The sequence below is a fragment of the Scaptodrosophila lebanonensis genome, unplaced genomic scaffold, assembly GCF_003285725.1.
Source record: "Scaptodrosophila lebanonensis strain 11010-0011.00,11010-0021.00 unplaced genomic scaffold, SlebRS2 tig00000072-arrow-pilon, whole genome shotgun sequence".
Taxonomy (NCBI): domain Eukaryota; kingdom Metazoa; phylum Arthropoda; class Insecta; order Diptera; family Drosophilidae; genus Scaptodrosophila; species Scaptodrosophila lebanonensis.
This window is the reverse complement of record NW_022060558.1, coordinates 4,855,205-4,879,439: the sequence shown is the minus strand read 5'-3', so window position 1 is coordinate 4,879,439 and position 24,235 is coordinate 4,855,205. Positions and strand designations below refer to the sequence as shown.

General features: G+C 38.9%; 3 protein-coding genes and 1 long non-coding RNA gene across 6 annotated transcripts in view; 2 read left to right on the top strand and 2 right to left on the bottom strand.

The window, feature by feature from the left end:
• The window catches only part of LOC115625534 (furin-like protease 1), a 223,334-nt gene that overhangs the window by 150,635 nt on the left and 48,464 nt on the right, over positions 1–24,235 (top strand). The window lies entirely within an intron of this gene.
• Positions 19,163–20,229, bottom strand: LOC115625373. The gene is made up of 3 exons (XM_030520410.1): positions 20,205–20,229; positions 19,554–20,141; positions 19,163–19,302 (listed from the first exon to the last, which is right to left on the bottom strand). The coding sequence occupies exons 1-3, from the start codon at positions 20,227–20,229 to the stop codon at positions 19,163–19,165; spliced, it is 753 nt and encodes a 250-aa protein (XP_030376270.1).
• On the top strand, positions 21,456–23,153 carry LOC115625537 (leucine-rich repeat-containing protein 15). Its single transcript, XM_030520615.1, has one exon. It carries the CDS (start codon positions 21,486–21,488, stop codon positions 22,938–22,940), a length of 1,455 nt encoding a protein of 484 aa, XP_030376475.1. The 5' UTR covers positions 21,456–21,485; the 3' UTR covers positions 22,941–23,153.
• On the bottom strand, positions 23,757–24,141 carry LOC115625538. Its single transcript, XR_003995531.1, has 2 exons — positions 24,031–24,141; positions 23,757–23,954 (listed from the first exon to the last, which is right to left on the bottom strand). It is a non-coding gene; the product is annotated as an uncharacterized LOC115625538 (long non-coding RNA).

Sequence of the window (24,235 nt, the reverse complement as noted above, 5' to 3'; positions counted from 1 at the left end):
TTGTTGGCCCGCCATGTCTAGTGATGGTAGTGTTTGTGCCCAAGTAAGCTTAATCGCCATCAAAATGGCACGATGCCTCCGGACGCAGTTTCAAATTGAAATTAGTATCATTTGCAACGCCATTGTATTAATTGGCAGTCTTAATGCGCCGGTAAAAGGGTAACTCAATTTATTGGAGGCCACAGTAGGCGTAGACCAGGTGCTAAGTTGAAAACTTTGGTCGCTGATTGTAGAAAATGTTCAATGCGAGCAGCAAGCAGAAAAGTTAATTTGCTATTAATTTTAAGTGACAATGTTGAAATGAGCTGCCAACTTTTAGGCGACTTCACTTGGCGTAATAAGAATGGCACAATTTGTGTTCCAATGTTCCAAAAGAACATGTGTTTGTTCATATTTAAAATAATATTATTACTAGAGGCTGCATTCAGCCACGTTCGCAATAAACACTGAGAAAGAACTTAGAAATTTGTACTTGGGGTTTTATTGATGTACTTTTTGAACAGAATTAATACTTGGTAGCCAACTTGTTCGAAATTAAAAACAAGAGAGAACGCTACAGTCGAGCAAGCCCGACAGTGTAATACCCTGTACCCAGGTAAACTCCGACACTGAGGTATAAGCGCCTCTAGCACTAGCAGAAGGAAGAACAAGGAGCAAACTCGATGCTGGAGCTTGTGGGGGTTGTACTGGAGAGAATTTGTTTCGCTAATAACTTTTCTTAGAATTGACCGAATTGAATAAAATTTAAACAACAGTAGACAAGTATATATAAATTATGTGTGCAAAGTTTGGTTTAGGTAGCATTTGAAATGTGGACGCTATTGACGAAATTCTGTAGCGGGGGAAGGGGGGGGAAATTACAAAAAAATAAAATAAACTCGTCCTTTCTCGGACCTAGGAGAATCTGGATACCAACTTTGGTTGTTCCAGCTTTTATAGTTTATGAGATCCTTGCGTTCATCCAGACTGACAGAGGGATGGACGGACATGTCTAGACCGATTTCTCTCGTCATGCTGATCAAGAATATATATACTTTATGGGGTCGGAGATGCTTCCTTCTGCATGTTACACACTTTGCACAAACCTAATATACCCTTTTTACCCTACGGGTACAGGGTATAATAAATACGTGTATGTCGAGTTGAATTCATGCATACATGTACCTCTAATGTGTGGTAGAAGCAAAACATTTAAAATTACCAAAAATTTTGAAATAGTTATTTTGAATCGCAGCCAAGTAAATTTAGTCTATCCATAAATTCAAAGGCACCAACTAAATATATAAGTAAGTATACGTTTCAAGGTAGTAGAATTCATGCGTACGTTTAGGTTTCCGTTGTAAAAAATCTAACACGGATTCGACAGTTGGAAATTATTTTTGACGTGATAGCATCACATACCGAATACAAGTAGTACTTCGAAACTTGTGCGTTACCTGAAGTTTTTGATTCGAAATCAACATTGTTTTGTTCAGCACTTGCGTATTCTGACTTAGTTTATCCCCCTCTTGTTGTCCCACCTCGTTTGATGAGATTAAAAACTAAAATGCGACAAACTATGCAAACAAGTGCAAGTGCCAACAACAAAAATTAATATACTGACTTTTTCTATTTGCCAGGACTCGTTTGCATTTGCGTTTGTTTCTGTTACAGTCGGAGACTGAAGAGGGACTCTTGCGTTGGGCAAACGTGCAAAATATCAACAGAAAAGCGCGACAGCGTTGACAACTGTTGTGTCAAAAGTTTTAATGAAAACTACTAGTATATAGTATACGAGTATATGAATTTATGTTGCAGTTTGGCGAAAGTTTCAAGTGCGCTGCACACTCAGCGAACTTTTTGGCAGTGCCATCATGGAGATAAGATAGAAAGCGCGCAAGGCGACTCTCGCATAATAGTCTTGCTTTTAATTTCATTTGCGTTTATTTGTGTAGCTAATTAAACAGACAGGCTGGGAGTGTTGAGTAGCTCAGGTTGAAGCTGCACTCTTGATAAATGCGTTTTTGGCGGTGTGCTGGGGGCGGCATATCCTTAGATAAGCAGTCGCAATTTATGCGCTGCATTAATCTACGAAGGCAAGCTGCCTTTATGCAGCCCCCCTCCCTCTTCCCATCTCTGTCGCTTGCAGCGCCAACGCCGCCGGCGCAGCTGCTGTTTGTCATTCGCTTATCGTGCGCGCGATGCCGTCGACTTTTTGGCCATTGTGTGCTCTCTGAAGTGCCTTTGTCGTTTGTCGGACATTTTGTATTTACATAACACAGCCCAGAAGAGCAGCGATGAGTTCCTGGCCATTGTTACAAGCAGCCATGGCCAACATCTTTTATCGTCTGCCTACCATGCCTGTCTCTCCGTCTGTCTGTCTGATAAATGCTGCCTTGCCACTGTCCACCCAACAGCCACTCATCAATTTAATTGAAAAGCGCTGCGGCCACGCTGCCAGGCCAGGAGTAAACTTTACTTTGTTATTTGCCTTTTATATGAATTTCTTCTTTCTTCGGTACTTGATTGTGATTGCGTTTGTCTGTGTGTGTGCCTTTAATCTACACAGATTTCAGCTTTTTAATTAATTTTCTTTTTTTCCTGCGCCGCTTCCACTTTGTTAACATTGAACGACCTTTTAGTAGCGCTTCCGCCAACAAGGATATTCATACGCCCTTCTGTATAGTGTCTGTCGCGTCTTTATTTTCTCCCGCATTCAATCAATTATTGATTGTATGATGCGACAGAAGGAAAATTTATTCACTTCCCGGTCACTTTCTTTCATTAAGTAATGTTGCGCACCTTACGACAAAAATCACATGCAATGATGTGTAAAGCCTTTTGCGCAGGACAAGTTTAATTTAATTATATTTCCACCTCACAACTTTTCACTTGTATAATTTCGTTTTGATAAAGGTCGTTGGCTCATTAATGTGCGGGTAGATGTGAGAAAAATCGTGCTACTTGTGCGCCTAAAAGTAATCTGTGATAAGAATTTTCACAGTTTCACAATCACCGGAATTTGTTTCGTAGAATGCGAGCAGACGAAGTTTTCAATGTAAGTTCATTTTAAATCTTACTTTTAGCCCAATGAGACAGACTTGATGGAATTGGACACCAAATCTGTCAATCATACTCTCAATAGAGCTGACTCAGCTCTGATGCTCTTTTCCAACTATAGCTGGTTGTTTATAACGATTTGCCTACAGTTTAGGAAGCACTGCCAGTCTTAACCTCTGCTTGCCGCTCTGGAATATTTGCTAAGCCAGCAGACAAATTTGTACGGCTTGCGCCATTCGCTTGTGTGTGGGTATGCATTCACTGCCAAAAACCTGTTAACGTGTTACAAAATCTAGTGACGAAGTCTACATAAATGCATTTTTTATTTGACTTGTTAAGGAAGGTATAGCCGTTAGTGTAATTTTGTCCCTGCCGACACACATCGACCCAATGATGATGTACATATAATGTATACAAACTGTGGGACTTTAAATACATAATTTAATTAATTTAAATAAATTAAAAAAATTTAAATGCATTTTTTATACTCTGTACATGAAATGTACAGAAGTATATTAGGTTTGCGGGAGCTGAAAATTGTAACAGGCAGAAGGAGGCGTGGCAGACCCCACAAAGTATATATATTCTTGATCAGCATGACGAGTCGATCTAGCCCTGTCTGTCTGTCCGTCTGTCCGTCCGTATGAACACCTGGATCTCAGAGACTATAAGAGATAGAGACATCAAATTTTGCACAAAGATGCCTTATGTGTGTATTCTATACGAGTTTGTTTTATTTTTTTGATTTTCCCCCCACTTCCCCCCTATGGGGGTTTTCCCGATTTTCCATTCGTATAATCGCCTATATCTCGGTGACTATAAGACCTAGGAACCTTGTATGAATACGCAGAAAATGTATATTTTGGAATTTCCCTCCCTTCCCCCTCTCCCCCGCAAATGCGATTTTCTCTAACTCCCGTAATTCTTGGAATTTCGAACTAAAATTTAGCAAAAGTTTGCCAAGTTTCACTATGATAGACCGATTTAACAAGAAGTTATAGTCATAAATATATTTGCTGCTGCAGCGCTGCTCAAGCGCTGCCCGCGGCTGTTGTTGATGCTGGTGCTTTGGTTGACTGCACACATGTTTACACAGACACGAATAGATGCGCATAGGCATACATACACTCACACAACCGCAATTGCTATGTAAATGTGCAATTATACACCCTTTACGTGAGTTCGAATACCGAGAAAGGTAAAATCGAACAATTTTTTTTTTTTTTTTTAATTTTTTTTATTTTCTATAATTATTGTAAACATATGTACAGAGTATTTCAAAGTCGGGACCCCCGACCTTAGCTTTTTTACTTGTTTCTATTTATACGAGCGAATTTTATTAAATTTTTTAAAAAATATTTTTAAAATGCTGTAGCGTTTCCTTCTTGCCACAGGCGATTACTTTCGTGACAGCGATCCCTACTGTGTCTCGAGCTCGTAAATTTTTAATCAGCTGTCATGTCCGCATTTACGCACACCATTCGGAGATGAATTAATATCTTAATGTTTTTCCCCCTTTCGTAGCATTCTTAAACGTATTCAATTGAAATTAAATGTATTAGGCGAAACGCATACATAAATCAGTTGTACGTGTATCCTAGAAATACCAACAAATGTGTATATTTTATAAATTGCAACATTCTTGTAGTGGGTAGTAGTAAGATAAAAGTCCAATCATAATACATATATAGTAGTTTGATGGTAAACTAGGCTGCATTATAAGATACTCAGCATGCACAAGCTGCAGATGATGCTGCGTTCGCCACTACATGGACCGATATTTGAGTCTATCTGCAGCTTTAAAACTTTCTTACACTGTGCCAGCCAGCAAAAGTTGCACGCTCTGTGTAAGGCCATAAGTTTGTATGTTTGTGTGTGTGAGCGTACATTACTGTCAGATCCATGGCTGTCTGTCCCTTCGTCTGTTTATTTGCTCATGTGCGCTGGCGTGCGGATATCGTTGATAAATTTTAAGTCAAAAACTCGGAAAATATTTATGGCTTAACTTTTGTTTAGTAACAATGCAATGCAGCCACACGTACATATAGTTTTACATACGTACGTATATGTATGTGTGTGTGTATGTGTGTGTGAGGCATACTAAGACATTTGTCGCACTGATTCTCTCACGCCTTTTGTGCGACTAGCTTTGGAATTGTGACAAAAGTTTTGCCAAGTCCTTGGCGCTTATGCAAATAGGATTTTGCATCATTTTTGCTTGCTTTGCTGTTTGTCAATGGCGCGCATAACTGTTCTTGCAAAAACACACACACTCACTCACATACACAGACGCACATTTCCAGACAGTCTCATGTGTAGAAGGCGCTGTAAAACTTTAATCACATGACATGAAATATCACAAGTTCATAAATTTGCCATTGATATGGCAGCGAGTGTTTGCCAGACGCTGTAAGACTTTTAAGGCTCATGCTTCAATTTTCTTCAAGACGAGTAGCCCACCCACACACACAGACACTCACACACATATACGTATATATCGTTCTGTCATTGGCATTTTGCCTTGAGCCTCTTAATTGAATATGTAGTACGTTTGAGACTTGAGAAACCGAATTCGATTGAGTGTGAACTGAGTGGGCTCTGAGCTGCTACGAGCATGTAAGTATGCTGCGGATGTTTGAAGAAGTTGTGCATATGAATGAGTACAGTAAGTGACGCAAAAAGTTTCTGCCAAGGCAAATTTAATTTTATACAGTTAAGAACATTTTCCACTCGCTTTCTATTTTTTTAAGTTTTTTGCTTCTCCATCAAGTTGGCAAAATCTAGTTTATTACTTCTGTGCGGCAAATGAATCAATAAATGAACGCTCAGCTATGTCTCGATATATCTATCTATCTATCTATAGGTATGTGTGTGTATTGTGTATGCCCTTTGGATAAAAAGTTTTTGAGGGAAAGCTGGCAAAAAGTTTTACAGCTAATAAATATTGTGAAATCCATTGGAACTAAACTGTGCTACGAATTTACTTCAAGTGAGCCACTACCTGCTTAACATGCTATTCACACGCTTCAAAGTTCACTACATTATCATTCATTTACAGATTTACTGCCACAGTCGTCACACTCATTGCCCACTTAATATGCACTGTTGTTTCATAACAAGCTCCGTCTCAAGTAGCTTAATTAAATTGCACATTCACTTGATGAGCCACACGAATTTCCTACGGCAACCGAATACAACTTTGCACCTCGTCAGGGGCCAAAGCGCCTGTTGATGTTTGACGATAATTACATGGCTGGTGAGAAGCGCGCCTGGCCTTACGGGCAAGTCGTCAAACAGGCTGGCAAGCAGGCGGGATGTTGGACAGTAATATTAAAATTAATTAGTCTAATTTATTAGAACGTCGCGTCAACGTTTAGTTTTCGTGATAATTCCGTTAATTAAAGGAGAGTGCAAAGTTTGCAGGGATTGAGGCAAAGAAACTTTGCAAGCTGTGTATCTTCTGAACGGAATAATTGCATTTTGATTTGCGATCTCTTTATTAAAATGTGGTGTATTAAAACGACAGAAAAGTAAATTCATTTCTTAAAAACTATCCCATTATGTTACACTTAACACACTATTTAAATAAGTACATACTAGTCTCTACTTTTAGAAAATCGAGGTGGAAGACTTTAGACACATATGATGAAAATATATACGATATAATATGAATACTTGGAAGAACTGGAATTTGAAAATTAGTTACAAGCCATGTTTCTTTGCCACAATACGAAAATATGCGTTGCAATTGGATTTGCAAAAGTTAATGATATCAAAAGTCTCTCTTACGTATAAATTGTAAAAGCTGTTGGAAGGGATTCAGCCATTTACAAGGACTTATCTCTTTCATACATAAAAAAAAAACGAAATATGCGGAAAAAACATTCTTTAAAACAAATTGAAATGAAAGCAAGCAAATACGTGTATTGTGTCCAGGCAGCCATTTAAGCTTAATGCATCTTTCGATACTCCTTTTTCCATATATTTACACAAAAAAGAAACACCAACAGAACCTTACATACAGAAAAAATGTAAATGAAAAAATGACTGAAAACCTGCTGCAACAAAAGCCAAAAGCATAAAAAGTTTTCACTGTACACGTCGTTGTCGTTGTCCACGCTGTTGACACGCCAAGCCACGCCTTGTTCACTGTGCTTATCTTTTTGAAGCTTTTTTCTTTCTTTTCGTGCTGACAATGACAATGGTTGAAAGAGGACGGCACCCTGTTGGATTTGGGCCATTCAAAGTAAACTTTACAAAAATTTAAAATTTTTCAAAAAAAAAAAAAATACTGCACTTAAAGACTTTGACCAATTGTGAGCTTCAGTGCCAAAACTTTGTTCGCACTCTTAAAGACAAAAGTGGAAAAGTGTGCTGAGACCAAGGCCTTAGGGGAATTTAAAGTCGAAAACTAAAACAATGCTGTGCTAAAAGCAAGCCACGCCCGATTACTCAATGTCTTTGTTTGCAAGGTAGGAGCAGGATAAAGTATTCCCTACTTGCAGGCGCGCCCACTGCTACTTTACCGTTTGTTTTTGTGCGTGCAAAACATGTTGCATACTTGCAGGCGATGCCATACCAAGGCTGAATTTATATTTGTTTTGTTGTTGTAGGATACAAAAATCATTAGTCCATGCTGTACGATACTCTGCTGTGCTTGCGTTTACTTTTGTGCGCCTCAAAGGCGACTGTCACTTTTTTGTTTTTCTCTGCTCCGTTTTGCTGTCCTGCCTGCCAGGTCGCGCCCGGTCTTTCTGTTCGAGGCGCCCACTCCGAGCACAGCAGCTGATCTCCTCCTTTTTACTGTACGCTCCACTCAAGCGTGAAATTGCTAATGGTCGCCAGTTGGCGGCGGCTTCACAAAGTGGCGCCGTCTCCCGACGCCCTATGTGGCACCAAAAAAAATCGGGTGACTGCTTGTAAATTGCCGCTGTTATTTTAATTAAAAGCCAAGGCACAAGGGGTCCTGAAAAGCGAATACAAATCGTAAAATATAAGCGAGCAAAGTCAAAGTTCAGTTGCTTTTAAGGTTGGCCTAATTGCCTGCCACCCACACTCTCTTAAATTTCACAAAATTTATACAATGCTCAATCAAGCGATCCAGTTTTTATCGTACAAACACGAACACACACATAACGTACAAAAGAGTTTTTCATTTATGCTTTACATGCATGGTGCAAATATTTTTAGCATATTTTTTAAGGTACAGGAAAACGAACAATTTTTGTGTTTAGTCAAACAAATCGTTAACAATGCCATTTAAATATGTATGAGGTGTTGACCAAGACCAACAACATCAGCTTGCGCAATCAAATCAACACTTCCGCTTCAATGGAACAGTTTTCAATATTGTGCCCTAATACTTAACAATTATTCAGTTTGGTTGTTTGATTCCTTAGCTTAGTTTCGACTCCAAACAATGCTGTCTCGTATAACTTCATTCGTTATAATGCGGGCGAATCATGTCTAAGCCCATAAAGACCCTCTTAAGTTATCTTTTCAACCTAGATTGGCCAAGCAACCACCACTAGTGTCGAAGTAATACGTTATGAAATAGGTTTAAGTGAAATGTATATTTATTTAGAGTAAACCAAAAAGGTAAATTTAATTTGAGCCTGCCTGTACTTACAAATTAACGTAACTAATGATGTAGATATCAGCATATATAAATTGTAGTTATTAATTGATAAACCATGACTGCTCCGTACACTTTCCTTGGCCAACTGTGCAATTAACATGCAATTACTAAGCCACAAGCGTTTGTATACTCACACAGATATGGATTTCCATCAAATGCTCAAATGTAATACTGTCTGGTGCCTTTCGTATCAATGCACCTTAATTCCTGCCCAGGCGAGGCTACCTCCAATGCATTATACGTGTACTGCAATAAATCATTAATCGCCTTCGATGCCTACACACCCACCATCGTCAGGACACACGACTATATGACTGAGTTATTGCGGAACGTGCTATATATCATGGCGGGGTTTGCGTATCTGAATGGATTGGCATTTTAATTGCCAGGCAGTTTGAATTGTCGCTTAAAATTGAAGTGCCATTTGTAGGACCAATTGACATTGAGAGGCAAAATTTGCCCTGAAAGGCCATACATTTTGTTCAATGGCAAGACCAAATCATGATTGTTAAATGCCTATACCTACATATATATAAAGATTAAATATAAATTTAAATTGAGAAATGAGCAAAATGAACGGAAAATCGTTGGCTATCCACAATTAGCTGTTGCTTTTGCGAGACAGTTCTGAAGCTACTGATTAAAATTACATAATGAACCGGCAACAGCTTGTGTCAGACAAAAAACCGAATGTGGTTGACGACATCAACTCGTTAAGAATGTAGCTTAATTAACAAACACTGATGATTCCAATTATACTGCAGCATGCCTGCTTTTGTATCTTTTGTGGTCTTAAAACTGTCGATATGTGCACCACGATTCGATGCAGCTTCAGCATCTGCTGTTGGCGCCAATGGTTCCTGCATGTTTAATGACAATGTTCTCGCACCTTCTTTAACGTAAAAAAAATAAACTACAGAATACAAGATACGATTTATCTTCGCCTGCATACCCTTTACTGTGCCTTACTTTATTAACCCCATGGGTTGCGAATTATATGATTATTTTTGGTATTATTTTTATTTCGTCATCCATAGCCAACTATTCTCAATGTGGAATTTGGTTCCAATATCTTTATATAGTACATAAAGTGTACTCTTTCTAAATCATTTCGTTTGTAATATAGTTCAAAAAGAATCCTCCGTTCAACGCAATAGCTCTAAAACTGTGAAATGAACTATTACTGAAGCAGTCAAACAGTTTAACGTCATCGTGAATTTGATTCGTCTCGATATGCTGATGATCATGCGAATATAACGTGTGATCTGCCATGCCTTCGTCTGGATGTTACAAACGTTCGCACAAAAAACAAAAGAGCCTTGCAATTTTTTGCAGTAAAGGGTATACAAATAAGTCTGCTGTATTTTCGTCCTGCTCCAAATTGCTCTCCTTTATCCATTTCACTCACTGCCTTCGCTTTATAAATTTGTAATTAACTCGATGAAAGCATTTCCAAGTTTCGAAAGCATTCCCAACTACAAATCTACATGGCAACAATTACTGCTTTGTCTTGACTAACTGTATATTTCACTTTGGCAGGCATCTGCAATTTGAGTTACCATTTGTCGAAAATTACCCATCCAAGCGTTCTCGCTTCTCTGACCTCCTTTCCAATACCTTTCCCTGCCGCGTCGCCCGCGGGACTTTGTCAGAGTGCGATGCACACTAAGAGCTCAGCATGATTTGGCATGCATTCAACTTTTGCATTTTATTCAGCAATGGCTAAACAAAGAGCCCTGCCATGCACACACACATATTCACATTTATACTGTACATAGTACAAAGACACAAAGTACATGACATTGAAAAGTTGCCTGGGCACCCAAACCGGATGACAATCAACGCCACAATTATATATACATACATACTCGTACATACTTGTATCCCTACAGTCTGTGTGTCTGTGTAGGTATGTATGTGCGTATTGAACTTGCCAGAACTGACCTTAGCCTGCTTTATACTTGCCTTCTATGTGCCTGGCTAGGTGGCCAACGCCCATCCCTTTTAGCCATTTCTTGATTTACTTGTTAGACGTCGCATTGAATTGCATATTTTTAGGCACCGCCTCTCGTTCATGGCCACCGAGCGCGTCAAGTGTGCCACTCAGTGTTGCACTTGAGCCGTAATGAAAGCATTTGCCACTTATCCTCTAAGCAGGCACACACTTTTCTCATGCACTTTTCTGGTTTCCATTGAGTGCGCGTGTGTGTGCCACAGTTTTATTCTTACTAAAATAATTCATTGCAGGGGGAAATTGCATAATTGATCAAACAGGCATTATTTATTTACTAAATATCTTAATGGGGTGAATGCTACAGTTCTTAATATGATAATTTGTTAAGAAATTACTTTTTCAATGGAATCGTTTAATTTTCAATAATGTCGATAAAAGTGAGGCCACGGTGTCCTTGCTTTTTGTCTATTTCGAGGAAAGGCTTAACTGATAGATGTTAGTAGCGCAGAGATTTATTCCGACAAACAACAAATAATAACGAGACAAAATTTTCAAATAAAAAATACTGCGAAATAATATTCTTCACATTCCATATCCCTATGTTGTTTAGCTAATCTTCTGTCTGCGTGCACCGTCATCTTTAATCAAAGTCTAATTTGATTAGCATTTCCACTTCATCGCAAAGCTTAGGTTTATATTCGTGTTCACATTCTTGCATTCATAATAAGCAGAAAATACAAGACATTCCTTACTTATCCACAGTCACATACATAAATTTACCTATACTTATCCGAGTGTACATATATTTATGTACATTTTATACAATAGCGCATTAACACCTATTAAGGATATGTACTCCGAGGCTACGACCATTGTAATGGCCTGAATTTAACTGTGTGTGTGTGTGTGTGTATGGAAATGGACACATAAATAAAAGCCCGTGTCTGCAAAGTTATGAATAATAACGACAACGATAATACCAACACTAAAAGCAATCTCAGGCTATACTGCATGCATACATCGGTAAATTTTTTTGTTTTGTATTATTATGCCCGGTAGTTCAGCTGGCGGAGGGATGTAAAAAGACATCGATGTATCGCCGATGTCTTCAACACGAAGCATCGATGTTTTTTTTGTTTGCGATGCATCGCCGATCCAAACATCGAACATTTTTCATGTTTTGTTGGGCGATCACATTTCTTTGTGTGGTCTATCGGAGTAGGTATTTCTAAATTTAATTTTTTTAATGTTTTTATTGAAATATGTATTTTGTATGATAGATAGTTAATAATTTGATCTTCATTTTGATTTGTACATAATACCAATGTAAGTTTTTCTGCAAATTGCAGTATTTAAACAAGTAGAGAAGCTAAAGTCGTGTACCCCAACTTTGAAATACTCTGTACATATGTGTAGAATAATTATGCGTGCATGTGTGTGTATGTGTGTGTTTGTGTGTATTTGTGTGTATTTGTGTATGTCTGTGTATTATTCGTGTGCCTGAGCAAAGCAGTAACAACAACAACAGCTGCGAGCACACTGGGCATTGGGGGAAAATCAAGAAAAATAAAACAAACTTGCACAGCGTACACACATAAGGCATCTCTGTGCAAAATTTGGTGTCTCTAGCTCTTATAGTCTCTGAAATCTAGGTGATCATACGGACGGACAGACGGACAGACAGGACTAAATCGACTCGTCTTGTCATGCTGATCAAGAATATATATACTTTGTGGGGTCTGCCACGCCTCCTTCTGCCTGTTACATTTTTCAGCTCGCGCACATTTGTGTACATGTACATTTCATGTACAGAGTATAAAAATATTATTGAAATGCGTAATTGAAAAGCGTCTGATTGATTTATTTTTGAAATACAAGCTTAATTTAATTTAATTTATTAGTTAATAACATTAAGTAAAATACTATGCCAGCTTAAAATTTTTGACTTAAAACAACCCTGTTTATTTTGTCCCTAATATTAGATGAGAAAAGTTAATTTTTGAAAACAACGATGCATCGATTTTTTATGCGATGCATCGATTTTTTTTAAAGAGACATCGACGGACATCGACATCGATGTTTTCTCTTCGACTTACGACTTAAGTAGGGATACGCAGCTTTAAAGTCAAACGAAAAACTCGCGAAAAATGGTTCATTAAGTACTATAGTATATATAAACAATAGGTATTGAGAATGGGTATTTCTAATATTTGATTTAAGTAAAGCTCAGCCCATACTAGGGAATCCATTCGTGCAAGCAGATATTGGGCTTGTCCGTCGAACTGCAGGGTATGAACTCGTATGAGTGCATGTTCATACTACCCCCCACCAGCTAACTGCCAGTCGTAATAGTAATTAAGCTTTTGGCTTAAGCAACTTCTGTTAAAAGCTCTAATGCCTTAGCTCGAGGCTATTTTTATTGCCATTTTTATGCCTGGTCGCCGCTTGGTCTGTGCAATGAACTGGACAAAAACACACACTTATGCACACGCACACAGACACACACATACACAGACACAGACAGCAAAGGCGAAGTTTGCACAGGTGGGAATTACATAAATGGATTCAACTAAGGCGGCTGGCAAAAAAGGAACGACAACGACATGCCACAGATTAGATAAGACAAAAAGCATGTGTGTGTACGAGTACTTGTATGTATGTATGTATAGTATATTATACAAATCTGTGCACTAATTAAAAGTCATTAGTGTGTGGCTAATTATTTGCAGTTTAAATGCCTGAAGCACAAAATGAAAATGAGCTGGAAAAGCCGAATTGTGGCTGCTTTATAAACTACAAGTAGTATAAATCTATCCTTAGATGTGTTGAAGCTTTTATATTTTATTCGCTTTTTAAGTGTTTGGCATACTGTATACCTATTCTTATTGTACCATCAATGTACAGAGCTGTGTTAGAACAGGCTTTTTAACTCGGAACACTATAGATAGGCGAAGACAAACCTAAAATTGATAAAAATAACTCAAGTCGTGTTCAACATGTTACCTTCCTTTTTCGATATTCGAAATTTCATTCAAATTCCTTATAATATTGGTAATGTGTTAAATTATATTAATTATGTTATAACCTACTAAAATTTTCAATTTTTAAACTTTTAAACAAAAAGATGTTGATAGAATGTGTAGTCGTATACTGTCTAAATACAACTACAAGTACAAGGCAACGTCTGACATTCCATATTTCTCATGCCACATATATCTTCTTATTCTCTTGCAGGTAAGCACCCGAAACTTTTGTATTTGCGAGGCGCGGTAACAGGTAACATAAATTACACTTAAATTATGCGCCGCATAACTGCTTGTACATACACACATACTCACTCACACAATTACAACTGAAATATGGCGTCATGTATAATTAGGAGGGAAACTTTTCAAACGGTTTTATGAGCTTTGGCAGCACTTGAGCAGCATGGTATGTAAAAGTTTCGTGCGAAACTGAAAGCCAGGCTGAGTGGCGCCCATTCATCGAAAGCCAAAACCAATGGCAATAAATCAAGTTAGTGAAGCTGCCACCGAACTCTTTTACACTGAGCTGGAAAAAGAGCCGCCGTCGACTTGCAATCTTGGTGCTCCATGAATATTTTAGGCAACAATTCTTTAGAAGCTCACGAGTGGCACTTTTAAGCAGCTTGTTGTTGGCGACATTGTCAACCACTCACCTGCTGAGAGGGTGGTGCGGTTGACTGTGTTTCATTGTTTGTCATTAAAAATTAATAACTAGGCGCACATTGAGTTCTCATTACCATAAAAGCAATGAATAAGTAATAATACGATATGCCCCCTCGTGAGACCTCAAAATGCTCTACAATCGGCATATTGGCCAACACTCTGGCGTCATTTCCACGTTTCAATTTCATTGAATTGTCATTGAAAATCTCAAAGGCACACTGCCGCTTGCCTGCCTTCGTTTATTTCACAGAATATTTCGCGCCGTTTTTCTCTGTCCTCATGAAATATGCAAGTGAAAAGCTGGCATGAAAATGCTGAGTTTCCGCTGCATTTGTCTACACGCGACTTCGCCAGGCGCTGCCAGAATTACAGCGCACTGCCTTTTTCCATTATCTCCTGCCAGTTTTCTTCTTTTTCCCTCCCCAACTCTGCACTCGGCTCTTTTCTTCTTATTACATTTGCTCATTTTTTGTTTTGTTCAAATAGTTAGTTTGCAAAACGCCATAGTTCCGGCCAGCGTTCGTCTTACTGGCGCAGCATAACTCTGAAAACATAGCCTGTTGTTGGACCTGACGTTAGCTCCCGCTGTGGAACTGCGCAAGAGATTTTAAAATAGTCGTATATATATGTATGAAAATTAGATATTTTCTTTTGTTTTACAAACGAACGCCAAGGGCCGTTGGCCATTTGCACGGCCCCGACGCTGGCCTCGAAAAGTAGCTGCATTTATTTCCTGTTCATAATTCACGTAAATAATTTGCGAGATCTTGAGTTTAACATTTAAGTAGTTGGTAAAAAATTAAAGCGAAAACTATTGAAGCACAAATAGCTGCTCACTGATGAATATTCATTAGTTTCGCCGTCTTAGTAGGATGTTATAGCAAATATAAACATTTAATTAATCATTATCAAAGTCAAAGCAAAAGGGCAATTAAAACAAAATGATCAACAGTGTTTTTTAATATCAACATATAACATCTGTATCTTAGGATTGCATAAGTGTATGTAACAGGTTGAAGGATACCTCCAGGATCAAGAAGGATATCTTTAGCATAACAAGACAAGGCGTTAATTTAAGGCGTTCATCCAGACATTAGATATGTAGATGTCTAGATCGATTTGTGCCTTTATGCTGATGGAGAATATAAATACTTGATAGGGTATACAAATATTTATATTTGTTAAGTGTGTATAGTCAAGGGTCCAGGGCCGACTCCAGCATTTCATTTCTTGTGTCCCCCTTTCTCCGATGCAGATGAAGTGCAGTGCTGTCCTAAATTCCGAATATACATACGATCCATTTGTAGTATAGGAAGAACAATTATGCTATGATTGAGAAATCATGAAGCTGTGACATTTTTGTGCATGATATCATATTGATAAAAGCTCTCTATAAACGACTTCTTTCTTTGTTTAAATATGTATAAAGCTTAATATTCATAACCATATTCAATTGTAAGCGGTATATGCGAAGGGTAAAGAGAATGCAAGAAAATTCTATCAAAATATAATTGAATTCATATTTTGTTCGTTTCTTAAATTCCAATTAAATTTAAATTATTCACATATTTCATTGAAAAAGCCTGCGCAATATTGTAATCACCCACATTACGTATACGCCACGTGCCTTTGACACACGCACTTCAAAGTGTTGCACACTTCTATGGGTTTAAAATATATTTGTCTACTTGCGAGCCAATTTCAGGCCCCTTTTACTATATACTTCCAGGTTCGCGTGCAATTTATGTTTTCCTTTTCTTCTTTTTGCCATTTCACCTTCATTTTGTTTCTGCCCTCACACGCGCTCGGCTCGCTGTGCGCAACACTTCATTATTTATTGCCATAATAATTTTAACGCACAGCAACAACAACAGAAGTACGATAAGCTAAGGGAAAAACGCGCATCACGAAAATCATGTTTATTAACGTTTTAACTTAATCAGCAAGCGAAATGCATGCAAGCGATCCAAGCCAAGAATCAGCTACAACAACAGCTTTTGACGTTTTCGTGTATATGTCTGTGAGGTCTGCAAAACCATTAGCAGCTGAATGTGTCTGCCTTGTCTTCAGCACTGTCCGACATACTCGTTTAAAGCCATAAGTAAAAGCCCTGTTGTTGGTTGGCAAGTCTTCATGCATTTATCAATTGGAACCATACCTCGTACCGTGCTTATGAAGAACAAATTCCTTCTGCTTCACACATTTTTATGCCTTAAACATGCATACTTTGTCATATTTTGGGTGCATGGGTTCTTATTTTCAAGAACAGCCAACAAATGCTTGTGTATATTTTTGACATATGCTCATAAATTGTATGGCTTTAAGCATATTTGTGCAAACAGGAATACATACTATGTGTATGAATGTATACATTTATTGTATATTGGTATAAGGGTGTGAGCTTGAGGTTTCCTTTATGTGTGATACTGTTATGAAATCACATTTGAAAGTCTGGCTTCTCGTCAAATTTTTATATGAATTTCACATGTCAATAACGTGCCCCCAGCTTTAAATTTAAATAACTTGCACAATTATCTTTCGAAAAAAAAAGAAATATGTACAATAGAACATTTTATTTGTTCTTAGCCGAAGAAGATTCTTAGCAACCGCACCTTTTCAACCGCTCGAATACAGGATATAATAAATGTTAATGGCAAGACAAAGTGATTTAGAGGTTGACAGATGGTAAGATACCCTGTTCATGAAATGTACAGATCCCACATGTAGTTGTATATATATTCTTTATCAAGGTGACGGACGAGTCGATACGGCGATCTCAGAAAACATAAGACCTAGAATGGCCAAACGTGGTATCCAGATTCTCCTAAAACTGAGAATGTACGAGCACTCCTCCGCTATAAGAGATTCTACATCACTGCTTGAAATTTGTTACTCAAATTCGACAACCATATTTAGTCAGTCCGTTTTCTTTTAAATTATGAATGTAAATCATGACAATAATTAAATTTCGAAATATTTGAGTACACTGTCTAATCATTAATAATTCAAAAAATTGGTTAGAACAATTTTAAAGAGCACGTAATATTAAACTACTATGGTTTTTTTTGTCTTAATGAATGAATGTATGTACGAATATGTATAATAATATACACGCATACCAAATATTCACAATATTCTAAACGGCTTTCCTGTCACCGTTTAATCTTGTAATGAAGCCACACATTCACACACACATAGAGAGAGAGAGGGAGGCGAAGAGACTCATACGAGTACGTATGTCGGCATAAACCCATAAAACATTTTCATTTAATTGAAACAAATGCGTGCTGCGTATCAATTTAAGCTAAAAGTACAACTAAACACACACAGACTAGTTGTGAAGAGCAATAAAAACTAACGACAACAACGCTATATACAAGATCACAGACAACATATATAGCACAGATTGTAGCAATCAAGTGGCAGCCAACAAATTCTGTGTTCCCTCAACAGCAAATGAAACTCGAGCATGTGTCGGTCGATGTGTACATTTGACACCGTTTGCCCAGTGAACCCACTGGTGGAGAGTGGGAAGGAGGGGGGAGGAGAGCGCACAACCAAAACATAACAATGGACAGTTGATTATTGCCGTTGCTGTTGTTATTGTTTTCGCTGGTTACCAGGTGCCGGTGTCGGTGCCGGTCCTGATGCTGATGCTGATGACGGTGACGGTGCCGTCGCCAATTGAAAAGCCGTCAATGGGCACCCCAAAAGACAGCGAGCTCGCTATCAAAATCTATGTAAATTACACATACTCGACAATAATCATGCTCAGAGAGTGTGTGTCTGTATCAAAACGACATCAAACACGAGTGCGCAGAAATATAGATAAATATACTCACGAGTATATAGACATTTTATTGTCTGACCCGCCATAACGACAACAGCACGAGTACAACCAGATTATGTGAAAGAGCCATCGCGACGGTTGCTCACAAAATGCGAAAATGGCGTCTGCACGCACCTGATGTCTGATTGTTGAGCAGATGTTGCATACGTATGTGGAAGTGGCTCAAATTGCTAGAGATTGTACACTTTTTTATCAAGTAGTCCAAAGATCCTTTAAAGAATATACTAAAAACATCAATCCGATCCCCTTATAAATTACCAACAGTTGCATGTGGAAAGTGTTTTTAAACCTCAAGGTAATTGTTTTTGCTGTGTAAGTCGATGACACGTATTATGGGGAATCGTGAACCGTGTTCTCCTGTCTGTTTCAATTATAACTCCTTCCCTAGTTTTAGAGTCATCGTGATTAAATAAAGAGCTTCATTTTGACGAGCACAGATGTCGAGACCAACTTAATATTAATATTAAATCCTAAGCAAAACTCCTGTTTCCTTTAGCTTAAGATTGGAAATATATTGCGTGTTCAGAATGTTATCTTACGTAGATTTTAGATTTTTTATTACAATAATGAAACACAAGCAAAAACAAATCAGTGTTCCATTTTGGAAGGCTTTTGATAGCACATAGATTTGAAGCAGTATTTGGAAACTGCGTCAATTTACTAAACAAATGGCTGGTAGCAGAGAATACATACGTGGCTTGTAACAAAAACATTATTCACAACCTCTTACTTAATAGCTATCCTTCCTCTCTGATTTTTGTTTTGTCGTTAAAGGCCTTAATTTTCGACCCTCATCATTAGATCATATGCTCCTAATTTTTTAAGTGAAGCAAACAAATCAGAATTTCTGTGTAATGGCAGAATGACTATATTTTTACAGAAATAACTTTTCTTTAAATCTATCTCTATTTGCCTATCGATTCTCTCTTTCGATTTGCCTGAAACCACGAAATTAAAAACCATTTCATCTTATAACTGGCAATTTATTTGCTTTAACTCTGATAACCACTCAAAAGATTTTCATTGTACTGCGGCTTATTGGCGAACCACACGCTGGGATTTTGGTTTTGTGCCGCATTGTTATTATTTGAGGTACCGGAAGAGCCTTGCGGTCCACGTGGTCCTGTCGGTCCTCGAGCGCCAGGCAAACCTGTTAATACGCAAGAATATGTGCAGATAGTTAAAGATGCGCCAGACCGACATTTGTATACCCTCTACCCATCCCCTTCTTCGCCACAGTTCTTCAACTATGGCAGCCATGTGACATATTGAACAGATTTTGGGATAAGTATGGTGAGGATTATAATAAACTCATAAACTGTGGCGCTCAGACTACTTAGTATAGCTTTTAAATTAAGTTGCCAATATAGTATGAAGATTTACCTCGTGGTCCGGGTGGTCCTGGTGGACCGGGTGGCCCTGGTGGACCTGGCACTGGTATGGGCAGGAAAGCAGTGGTCTGCAGTGACTCTTCCTTTTCGGCAGCGTTGATGGGCATTTGACTCTGCAGAAGATTCAAGTTAATGCCGGGCCAATTGATGCCTGTTTGGCCCTGCACATTGAAGCCCAACTGAACGCGTGGCACCACATAGACGGGTACAGTATTGGTGCGAACATTGTTGTTATTGTTGTTCGACATTATGGGTGGGCCATACGCAGCCAGAGGGTAGCCCGAAAGCTGTGGCAGCATATACTTAACATTCTGATCGTTCATCACTGGTATGGCATTGGAGTAAAGATAGTCCGGAACCTTGCGACTATCTTTATCGCCTGCGTTAGGCTCCATAATCTGCGGCTCATGAAAACTGGGCTCCTCATTGTCCTTCGTGTGCGAATCGCCCTGAGAGTAGATGACGATTTGTGGGCCCGAGTCTGAGTTTTCGGCTGCACTGCGTCCTGTGCCCAGCGTGCGTCTTTTGGCCGAGAGACGAGAGTCGACACCATTGTTGATTGCGAGAAACACGAAGAGCACTTAAATGAAACAATTCAGAGTCAAGTGGAGCAAAATTTTTTATATAACTTATATTTGCTTACCCAATATTTTGGTCGTTGCCGACATGATTGGAAACTGTTGGGCATTTGAAGTTGTGCGCATGCTTTTATACGCCAACATTTGGAGATCAACTGGAGCTATGATTGCAATCAGCAATTTCTTCGAATGGCAGAGGCTCAGTTACATATTGTCAGCTTGGGCTAAAAGGCAGTTCAGTCAACTCGCCAAAGATCTTGAAGTAATCAATTAAAATAGCTAAGGAGCTAGATACATGCCCGTTCATCGCTAACTGGGTCAGTATAGTCACAAACAAGTTTTACCTAAGCAAAATTTTGCCTTTCGATGGCATCTAAGTAGCTCATTGGCTTACAACAAAGTGGTGGAGATTGCTAATCTAGACATAAACTAACTGATCTGAGTGTGCAGAGGCTTGTTCAAATCGATGCTATAACGTATTTAGTTGGAGTCAATGCGCTTAGTTATATTATTTATATTTATAGATACTCATTAAATTTTGTCGTTTGCAATAAATTTCAGAATACATTACATTACATTTGAAATACTATACTCGTGCATACATTATATTTTGCCATGTGCACTAAAGATTTGCTTGCGTGCTGGCCCCTGACCATTTTGGCATTTCCTACTTTAAAAAACATTCATTTTCATCAGGCAGACAACACAACAAACATACTATAGACTATAGTCTGTATGTATGAAAAAGTAGTAAAATAGTTGCGAAGAAATAAAATAATTCTAACCAACAGACCAACCAATGAAACCGAAAGTTCAAAATGTGGCACAAAACTACGAGCAATACAAAACTGTACCATCAAGTGCATAAGCAAGATCCAATTCAAAGTAACCCAAACAATGCCAGGGCGTTTAATTGAATTAAATCAGTATTGTCGAGCGACAGATAATGCTGGCAATTAACTTGCAGAACCAAATCTGCAGCCAGCCAAATAAGAGGGACAGAGATGGAGGCAAATAGCGATAGAGACTATGACAGCAGGGGATCGCAAATCAGCGCGCTTAACTTAACCCCTTTTTTATTTTAAGAGCTGTAATTGAACAACCCGCAGCATTTGCTCTGGGGCTTTGGGGGTGACACAGAATCGGATGCTAATGCAGCAACATACACCCAAAACCCAAATGCCAGACTAGTCATGCAAATACACCGAGTGCCAGTGAACAGTTGAATAAGATTTGTCGTGGCGTGCGCGTCGTGAGCGCGCACGAATCCATCGAATCCTGCCACTCAAGCGTCTGAGGTTAATAATAAAGAGGAGCTGCCGGAGTTCCAATCGCGTTGTGCGGCCATGCGGCGTGGCTGCCATCGTTGGCCAGTATGGTGGCTCGTGTGGAAATTGAAGCTGCTTATGCTGCTGCTTTTGATTCCAATGGCCACGGCAGTCTCTCTGCCCAGCTCCGGTCAGCTGCGTCGCATTTGGCTGCAGGATCACTGCAATGCGGGCATTTGTGCGAACGTAGAAATCGGTCGCAATGACTATGTTATATTGTCGCAATCGCCGATTGCCAAGCAAGTGATGCTCACGTTCGTGAACTCCAGCATTGCCAAGATACCGCATCTGATGTTCGACACATTTCCCGACCTGCAATTGCTGCGCATGGAGAACTGCTCGCTGGAGACGTTCGAGAAACCGCAGTTCGAGGGCGCCAGCAACTTGATGAGCCTTTTTCTCGGTCACAACCGTCTTAAGGATATACCAAAGAACATCTTTCTTGGCGCTGATAATTTGAATACACTACATCTGGAGGACAATCAACTGCGTACTTTGCATAATCACAGCTTCAGTGCCCTGAAGGAGCTCAAAGAGTTATCGCTCGCAGACAATCAGCTGGAACAGCTGCCTTTGGGCGTGTTTGCGGGCATGCGCAAGCTTTTAGATCTAAACTTGGCGGGCAATCGGCTGACGGGCTTCCCACGCGGCATCTTTGACCGCAATTTGAACTTGACACGCGTTAATTTGGCACGAAATCGCTTCACAGTCTTTGAATCGGAGCTGTTTAAGTTGCAGCCCCGCATGGCGCTTTTGGACTTGTCGGGCAATATCTTGCACGAGTTGACTCTGAACTTTTCCCTGCTAGAGCTCATTGTGGCCCAGGGGTGCGATCTGCGTCGACTCACTGTTTACGGAGTTGTGCATGAGTTGGACCTGCGCAATAATTCGCTGCGAGAAATGCCGCATATACCACAGGCAGTGAATGTGACAACCCTGGATTTGTCACAGAATCCCCTCGGCAATTTGCAGGGCAATCCTTTTCGACGTTTCACCTCCTTGCTGCGTCTTAATCTCTCGACAACAAATATTCACGAGCTGGCCGAGGGCTTGTTTAAGAAACAGACGCAATTAAAAATGCTCGACATATCGGGAAATACAATATACTCGTTGAAAATCACGCTCTTCGACAGTCTGAAGCAACTGCAGTATTTCTACTTTCAGCAGAACAACTGGAACTGCGATTTTCTGCAGCTGCTGATGAGCTCGTTTGTCAAGCGGCGGGACATATCCTTCATGGAGGATGTTACAGCGCCCGAGTTAGTCGATGATTATGTCGATGGCATCGCCTGTTGGTATGAGAGCGACAAGTTTTCGAAAAAATGCGACGGAGATGGAGGCGGCAGTTCGCTTTCAAATGCGGCCATTGAGCTCTCCGTGGTCCGCAACGAGATCAAAGCATTCACCGAAGTGGTAGAAAAGAAGTTCGTAAAAGTCTATCGCATGTTGGAGGAAATGAAGTTGAAACTATAACCACATTTATATATCAATCAAATAATCAAAAGACGCATTTTATAAAATGTGTTCTATAACAAGTATCTACTCTCTATTTTACTCCAAACATTATTATTATCTACCATATTCTCTGAACCTATTGAGTAAGAATCTTTGACACAAGCAAGCAATGGATAGATTAATACTAAGGCTAAGTTATGACTAATAAAGCATATGGCAAAACTCTTTTAATTCTCAATCGTATTAATTTCATCAAATTTACGTCGATATTCATATCGCAATGGCTAACAATTAAATTGTAATCTAATGCAATAGCTTAATATGTTCTACGTATGTTCTACCATACCATAAAAAAACGCACCATATAACTAAAGCAAATTCTGATAAATTCTATCAGAACACACACACACACACACACATATCACATATCAATAATCCCACATCATATTTTTTAATGGGCTGCCAACGGCAACGGCGATGGAAGCGCGGTAACCGACAACATTGATAAATAAATTTATAAAATTCTTTGTATACTCTCTGCTCAGTATGTATATGTGAATGTTTTTTACGACTGTCGAAATAATCAATATAAACATTCACAACAGCAATAAAATAGCCATTCAATTGTTGAGTATATCAAGCCAAAAATTACGCGCAACCACGACGCATGCCATTGTTGAACCAGCAACGTTTTTGCAGCATACTTTTAAGCGCATCGCATTTCGAATTTGGATGGCAGAGTTGCCATATTGTTGTCAAGTTTTTGCGCTCACCAGTACTTACAGCATACGTGAGCCTGTATTTCAATTATCCGTAAATGATTAAAAGCAATAATTGTATGGGCAGGTTCGCTTTTCTTTCTTTATTCAGATTTGTTTTAAACTGATAATTGAAGCGCCTAGAATAAAATGCATCCGTAGCTCTATAAAGCCAACAAATAAAATTTGCATTTTGTCTATCTTTGTTTAACGGATAACCTTGCCTTTTATCTTCCAAACCATAGAAAACCAAATCCAAAAGGTTTTATAATAGCTGGTATGTCATATAGAAAAAAAAACAACAACAAATAATACAAATTTTATATAGACAATATTTCACAGATACATACGGAGTATAATCGCTGCCATGCTTATGGTTGAAATTAGTAAAATATAATTTGTGAGATTCATTTTGTGACGACTGCTGCTTTAGAAATATGAAAACCAAATGAAAATAAATAATTTTGTTGGGGTAGCAAATCTACATTATTATGGTAAATATATTTTCATGGCTCATTATGCAATTTTCTTGAAAATTATTAACGCTTAGACAGA